The following is a 7,239-nucleotide window of genomic DNA, read 5'->3' as shown; positions in this document are numbered from 1 at the left end:
GTAAGTGCATTTTGTAAAAAAGCTGAACAAAAGCTGTATGCGCTTGCACATGCACGTATTTCAAACTATATGAATGTTGAGAAACTGAGGGTTATGATGAACGCCTTCGTTGTTTCACAGTTTACCTACTGTCCACTTGTTTGGATGTTTCATGATAGGTCGGTTAAAAAGAAAATAATCAAAATTCACGGAAGAACTTTGAGAATCGCATACAAGAAAAGTTGTTCAAATTTTGGAAAAATATTAAAAGAAAGCAGAAACAGTGTCCATTCACCACAAAAATTTACAGTTGCTAATTAGTTAGATGAGAAGCGAACCTAGAATAAAGCAATTATTATTATATTATTATTATTATGCACTCCAATCAGAAGAAATTTTATACGGAACAGCAGCATTTTTAGATTGAAAAAAACTCTACCACTCCTAACATGCACTACATCCTGTTTGCGATAGAAGAAAGTTGCGCATGGCCAAGTACCGAAACAAAGGCCCTCTACAGCTTTGATTTGTTTGTTTATTGATCTGGTGTCCATTTTACTATCAACGTTTATCACCGATGTGTTCGTTTTGAAACATTTATGTGGCTGTTGAATCGTTAGAGGAATGAAAAATGAACTCATTAAACTTAATAAAATCTACAAAATGCAATCGTCGTGAGCAAAACTGATTATTTGTATAATATGAACTCTTCTCTTTTATCCGAAAGTGATTATTGAAATCGGGATAGCTGAATATTTGGTATTTCAAAATTGATAGACGTTGTTGTTCACCATCGTTTACTTCTTGTTTGGTGGGCCACAATTCATAAGACTTCCTATATGTATTAATCTTTATTGAAGGCTTTTCAATAAGAATCTTTTCCCTACAAAACATCCAAGTTGTGAAGCATTTTGCAATCAGGAGATAGCACAGCTGATGCCCTTTTGTCTCGTTTTCTAGTCTCATTTTCAAATGTTAACGAATGGTTAGTACTAGAACAATCTCAGCATTCAAAATGTAGAAAAGTGATAATTATCCACTAACAGAAAGCAAATAGCAAGAGAAAGCGGACACATTATACTCATAGACTTTATTGTCATTCATGCAACACAGAACAGAGTATAACCATGGCATAGTGGTCAAAAGAAGGCAGAACCTAAACGCATGCATTCAACTCGAAGGAAATAATGACGAAGCATGCCAAGTGTAGAGTCATCTACATAAAGCATTTCACTCCAATCGCCTTTTACTTCCTGAATAGATCATAAGAAATATCAGTTTCTTTTACAGGAATAGAACAATCCGATTTAATGCTACTTTCCATTTTGTAGCGGATTCTTTGTGAATGTATCTCCAAGGTCTATGCCTACGCTGCAAGCTATGTGGTACTTCTCCTAGCACACTGACTTCCAATTTAACAACTCCCAAATTTACGAACTCCTATGATAAGTAGTATTTTTCATGTCTTGTTGTGGCTTCGCGTTTTATTTACAGCCAGGTTTTTTATTGTCAGCAAGAAGGAAAAGACGACGGCATAATAGCCTTGGCCATCTTGGTTTACCTCGATTCCTTGGTGCAATCGTATACCAAGGATTAGTAAACATCTTGCTTTTGGTGTTCCTTCTTAACCATGAGCTTGTTTTGTTCTTCAAAGGTACTAAAAACACGCAAACAAGCAATATCAAGGTCACACTCATCTTGATGGCACGAATAAGGAGTTATTTGACTCTTACAGCGCAGCGCAAAAACTGTAAGATATGGAATACGAAAAGGCCAAGCAAAAGACAATTAGACGTTGGTAATGGGAACTCAGTCGAATCTTATCTACTTGGTGGCATCATGCGAAGCACCGAAGGACCTGTGGGATACTCTCAAAGCCTATTTCGAGAGGGGTACGATATCAAACGAGCTGTTTCCCAAGAGACAATATTTTACTTCAGAAATGCTTGAAGGGCAATCGGTTCAAGATCATTTGAAACGTATGAAGGAAATTGCTGATAAACACCATGCACTCGGGTCTACAGTAGCTGAAGAAGAGCATGTCGTGGCATTGCTCATAAGCCTTCCAACAAGCTATACAACACTCATTACAGCTCTGGAAGCCAAAGGAGATGAATTATCACTGGCCTTCGTCCAGCAAGCCCTTATCAATGAAGAGCAAAAAAAACAGGCCTTCAAAGCAACCGCAACGACTAAAATTAATCGAGACTCAGCATTACATTTGGAAAAGGGCATGAGCAGGCCTTTCAAAGGCAAATGTTACAACTGTGGGAAGGAGGGTCATAAAAGCTTTGAATGTCAGAAAAGGAAGCAAGTGGGGCCCAGGAATTCATTTAAATGAAACACATAATGCAAAGACTGCAGGAAAGGAGGAAGATGATGATTCAGACTCTCAACTCTTTCTCGCTGAAAATAAACAAACAGAAAATGAGACAAATCTAAAATGGATTCAGGATTTGAGTGCCTCGCAGCATATGACCTCAAACAAACTGCTTTTGATTAACTACAGAGAGTTCAACCTGCCTGAATTAGTCAAACTGGTTGACGGACATACAGTGGAAGCCCGTGAATCAGGACGAGCTCAAATAACCATGGAAACAAGCCACAACAAGCAGCTGACAATTGAAATGGATAATGTACTCTATGTTCCGAAACTAGCTTGCGACCTGTTCAGTGTGCGAGCTGTGACACAGAAGGGACTTATTGTTCAGTTCGGACATACTTGTTGCTGGATAAAAGACTCGGACGGTAAGGCTGTAGACAAAGGACGACTCGTTAAGCGAAGGTACTTTCTGATCTGCGAAACAGATATAACAGCAGCTTATCACCGATTTGAAACGATGAAAAATAGCAACCCTAGCACGATGGATATTTGGCATCAACGGCTAGGACATATAAATAGAAAACTGCTATTGGAATCAGTCAAGAAGAAGCTCATCAAAGGAGTTGCCATCCAAGGAAATGCCGAACTGAACTTTTTTACAGGGTGTGCGGAAAGTAAGATCAGCAGAAAACCTTCAAGTCAACAGAGGGGATCAAGACTTCTAGAAAATTACAGATAGTTCACAGTGACGTATGTGAACCAGTGTCAATAGAGAGCTTTTCAGGAAAGCGTTATTTTGTCACATTCATTGATGAATACTCGAGATGTGTCAAAGTCTACTTCATTAGAAAGAAGTCTGAGGTACTAAAGAGGTTTAAAGAATTTGAAGCTTCTGTAGCCAATGAAGCTGGATGTAAAATTGGAACCTTTCGTACAGATAATGGCGGAAAGTATGTATAAAATGAATTTGAAAATCTTCTGAAAAGAAAAGATATCAAACACAAAACTTCTGTTTCTCACTCTCCACAACAGAATGGAGTGGCTGAGCGCATGAACCGGACTCTCGTTAAATCCGCTAAAGCGATGATGAGCCATGCCGGACTCAGCAAGACAATCTGGACAGAAGCAGTCAACACTGCAGCCTACATAAGGAATCGTGTTTTAACCAGTGCATCAGGTCAAACACCGTATGAAAGATGGTATGGAAAACCCCCTGATGTCTCCCACTTTTCTAACGTCTTCTTATAATCTTCTTCCTCCAAATTTTACTTTTTTGGCTTAAGTGTCCATTGGCTGATAACTTGACAGATTATCAGTTTTAGTATTACTCAAAATTATCAATTTATCCCATTGACAAGACATATTCATTATTCAGTTGTAATTAGGAATAGAGGAGGTGAGAAAATAGTTTTTCTCGTCAAGGGAGTGTACTTTGACTTAATATTGATATACATAACCTCTGAGAAACTTAATAATATCTTAATAAAGAATTTCAACCAATTCTTATCTCGATAATTATCTCAGGTGTAAATGGTTAGTTTTTCAACGGTACGGTGCACGCGATATCAAAGAAGCATCATTGTGAATTGCAAAGTACCTTGATACGCCCTAGAGTCACTAGTAAAAGAAGAAAGGGATAAAATAGTGGAGAATGAAATAGCTGGAATAGTTGTATGTTTCGCAGTGAACTAGTCGCTAGACTCTCAAATCACAAAAAATTCTTGGAAAGGAAATATGTAGTTATGTTTATCTGTTCTAAAACCTACATTTTCTTTTGCAGAATGCTTTCATTTTACGAAAATTCCTCATTACTAAGAGTGAATTCTTCTGACATCGATATCGTCTGAAATCAAGTAGCAAATTATACGGTATGTTCTTTAAGCAATTTAATACTCTAAAAATCACACCTGGAGCATGAATACGAAGATCTAAAGATGAATGATAAGAAAGAAGGCAACATTTCAATTTTAAATCATTTTTCATAATTCATCAAATTGAAAATTATTTTCCAATGCATTGAAATTACCTTTAAGAGAAAAGGAAAGACTTGCTATAACATATCAAAGGATCACAAGTACAGTCTTTACCCGGGAATGCCTCCTGCTCCTGGGCCAGTCATCACTGTAAATAATTTGGACGAACTAGCACAAAATCCATCGAGTTTGGCGTCTGGCCTCATTGCGCTGATGCCAACTTTTTCAGTATCTCTACCAGTCGATTCATTCGGTTCTCTAGCAAGAACAAAGAATTTGACATTGTGACCAAGTATTTTGATGTTTTGAATAATTGAGTTCAGTGAACTAGAACCTGTGGCATCCTCTGGACACAATTTGTCACGTTGCTTTTCAGTATCAGATTGCAGTTTGGAGTCTTCTCCCACATCCTCTGTGTTTGCCCATGCAAGTGCAACACGAAACCATTTATGTGTTACCATGACAGCGTTATCTCCAGCTACTCCCATTTCACCGTAGCTGCTTGCCATAACAATTATATACACCTCAACACCATGTAGACTGCCAATTTCACTCTCTTCAATCATTTTTAAAACATCTTTAGCTTTCATGTGTCTTTCAATAGCCTCCATAGTGTCCCTCAGTTTTGTTTCCATGTATGTCTTTGTTATCTTGGTGACACATTGGAATTCTCTCGCACTTTTTTGAATACAATCTTGATATGCAGGATTGCAATTGTCATTGTAGCCACATTTCCTCACATCACCAGGCTTACAATGAGCTATTCCCAGCTCCCCTTTCACATCTTCACAGTAACTCTCATACATTGGAGTCATCCATTGTTTCATGCCACTATAGTCGAGATTTTTGAGTTGTTCATCGTGTTTCATGAAGTCGTCATGAAACAATTCTATAATTGGGACCAGGTTCATTCGGATCGGCACAGGGTAATCAAACTCTTGATTAGCCCATTCAGTTAAGCTTTTTTCTGGCCTACTTCCATATGACACAATGTATTCTCTTTCGATGTCATTAAAGATCGTTGTTTTGTCTGCATTATCCAATTTACTGCAATTATTTTTTCCTTCCTCCTTGACATAAAAGTAACTAAGACGACCTTTACTGCAGTTTTCAATAGTTTCTGCGGCAGCATTTTGAAACGTTGCACGTGAATAGCGCCTTAGAATGGATAGTCTAGCTCCAATCGTTGCCTGTTGCAAAAAGTGTGTCCCAAAATCTTGAATGAATCTGTGAAATTCCTTCTTCCGATCCCTTTCCGTCGCCTCAGACAGGGTCTTGACTGCATTTTGAAATGTACTTTTGAAAGGCGGAGGGAATCTCCTTGAAATCCGCATGGAATATAGGGCACATGTTGCAGCACTTACTGTAAGTACACCTTGCCTTCTGACAAAAAACTCTTCATTCTTTCTTTGATCAAGGTTGGCCGTTCCATATGCCTCAAACAGTGGAGGTAGCTCAGTGCTTACCCCAACTCCCTTTCCTTCGAAGCTGACCTCAACTGGGGGATTCGTTTTCCATCCTTCATGCATACCTTCTATCTTCCTGTTCATCTTTTGAAATGCCTTCACTGTGCTGATAGACTTTGTCGTCAAGGTCAGATCACATTTGGAAATTGCTCTGACTGTTACACCGTCATGAAGTGTGTACCTATCATCATTATCTTTTACAACAGGAACAAATATGTATCCATTATCGAAGCCAGGATCTTGCTCTGTTCCAAAGTTGTATGCATTTCCCTTCAATATGTTGTATCCTGTCATGGCAGAAACGATATTGGGATATGGTTCCCATCCTGGATCGCAGAAATTAGCATTGCATGATTTGACATTGACATTTGTTGTTGATCCTCTTCGCCCCCGCCCTTCTCTCTTGCTGCCTGAATGAGTGTCATCTTCTTCAGTCAGATCTTTGGAATCTGCCAGGTGTATTTTGAGAGGATTTTCAATCATCTTCGGTGTTGATATTTTTGCTTTTGCCATATATTTCTTCGATTGTCTGGCATCAACTGCTTGACCGAAACATATTAGGACAGCAATAGCTGCAATGGTAACAAGCTTCATCGTGCCTGGAAGAATGTCAGTTAAAGAGAGTCATAAAACAAGAAACACGTGCGAAAACCATGCATTTAATCATCTTTAATCGAATAAAGTAAAAAGCCGCATAAAAAAACTCATGCTCTCGGTGTTCACGCTGATGTTGCTCTTATTTTTTACTTATTTTCTGAAAGATTGACCTGAGAATATTCTTGAGTCAAAACCTCACATGCGGTATAAAATGAAAGAAGTAATGCGTAGTTTTCCTTTTAATAAGTTATTTTTCGTAATTTCTTTACTAAGTTAACCGAGAGTAGCAATTATCATTTAATTTTGTTACATTTTTAGGGCTTAGAAGTAACTGACTTTCTTAGGGTCTAATATGATCTCTCTTTGAGGCGATTGGAATTAAGCAGTTTGGCTTACCTTTTCTTTGGCACTCTTGTTCTTCCAATAGATATAGAATCTATTTTACTTTCCCTTTATATAGATACTCAGGTTTATACTGTGTCAAGTTTACAAATGACTTGGATCAATGTGATTGGATCAATAGAGGGGTAAAATGTGCTCATTTGGAAGATCAATGATTCTTTCATAACAACCTGTTATAATGAGGCATTCTTTTAGAGCAAATCCACTAAAAGTAGTAAATATGTTATGGCTAATGCCAGTCGTTGATCCTTTGATGTGATCAAATGAACTGTGTTATTCAATGATCAATGAATTTTCTCATAAGTCCCCAAATTTGTGAAACTTTTTGCCTTGATAGCAAACGTTTTATTTGCAAACTTCTTCTCAAAATCTTCTTCCTCCAAATTTTACTTTTTTGGCTTAAGTGTCTTTTGGCTGATAACTTGACGGATTATCAATTTTTAGTATTACTCAAAATTATCAATTGATCCCATTGACAAGACCCATTCATTATTCAGTT

The 7,239-nt window shown here is 37.8% G+C and overlaps 1 protein-coding gene across 1 annotated transcript; it reads right to left on the bottom strand.

Annotated features, from left to right (window-relative positions):
• Positions 1 to 4,265: 4,265 nt before the first annotated feature.
• LOC135681855 (uncharacterized) lies at positions 4,266 to 6,873 on the bottom strand. Its single transcript, XM_065196521.2, has 2 exons — positions 6,735 to 6,873; positions 4,266 to 6,340 (listed from the first exon to the last, which is right to left on the bottom strand). Exon 2 carries the CDS (start codon positions 6,333 to 6,335, stop codon positions 4,386 to 4,388), a length of 1,950 nt encoding a protein of 649 aa, XP_065052593.1. The 5' UTR covers positions 6,336 to 6,340; positions 6,735 to 6,873; the 3' UTR covers positions 4,266 to 4,385.
• Between the last annotated feature and the right edge of the window lie 366 nt (positions 6,874 to 7,239).

The sequence above is a fragment of the Rhopilema esculentum genome, chromosome 17, assembly GCF_057945365.1.
Source record: "Rhopilema esculentum isolate cy_ngs chromosome 17, ASM5794536v1, whole genome shotgun sequence".
Classification (NCBI taxonomy): domain Eukaryota; kingdom Metazoa; phylum Cnidaria; class Scyphozoa; order Rhizostomeae; family Rhizostomatidae; genus Rhopilema; species Rhopilema esculentum.
This window is presented reverse-complemented; position numbering and strand designations above follow the sequence as displayed.

Coding starts and splice junctions, on each gene's coding strand:
- LOC135681855 (XM_065196521.2), bottom strand. CDS start 6,335: ATGAAGCTTGTTACCATTGCAGCTATTGCTGTCCTAATATGTTTCGGT.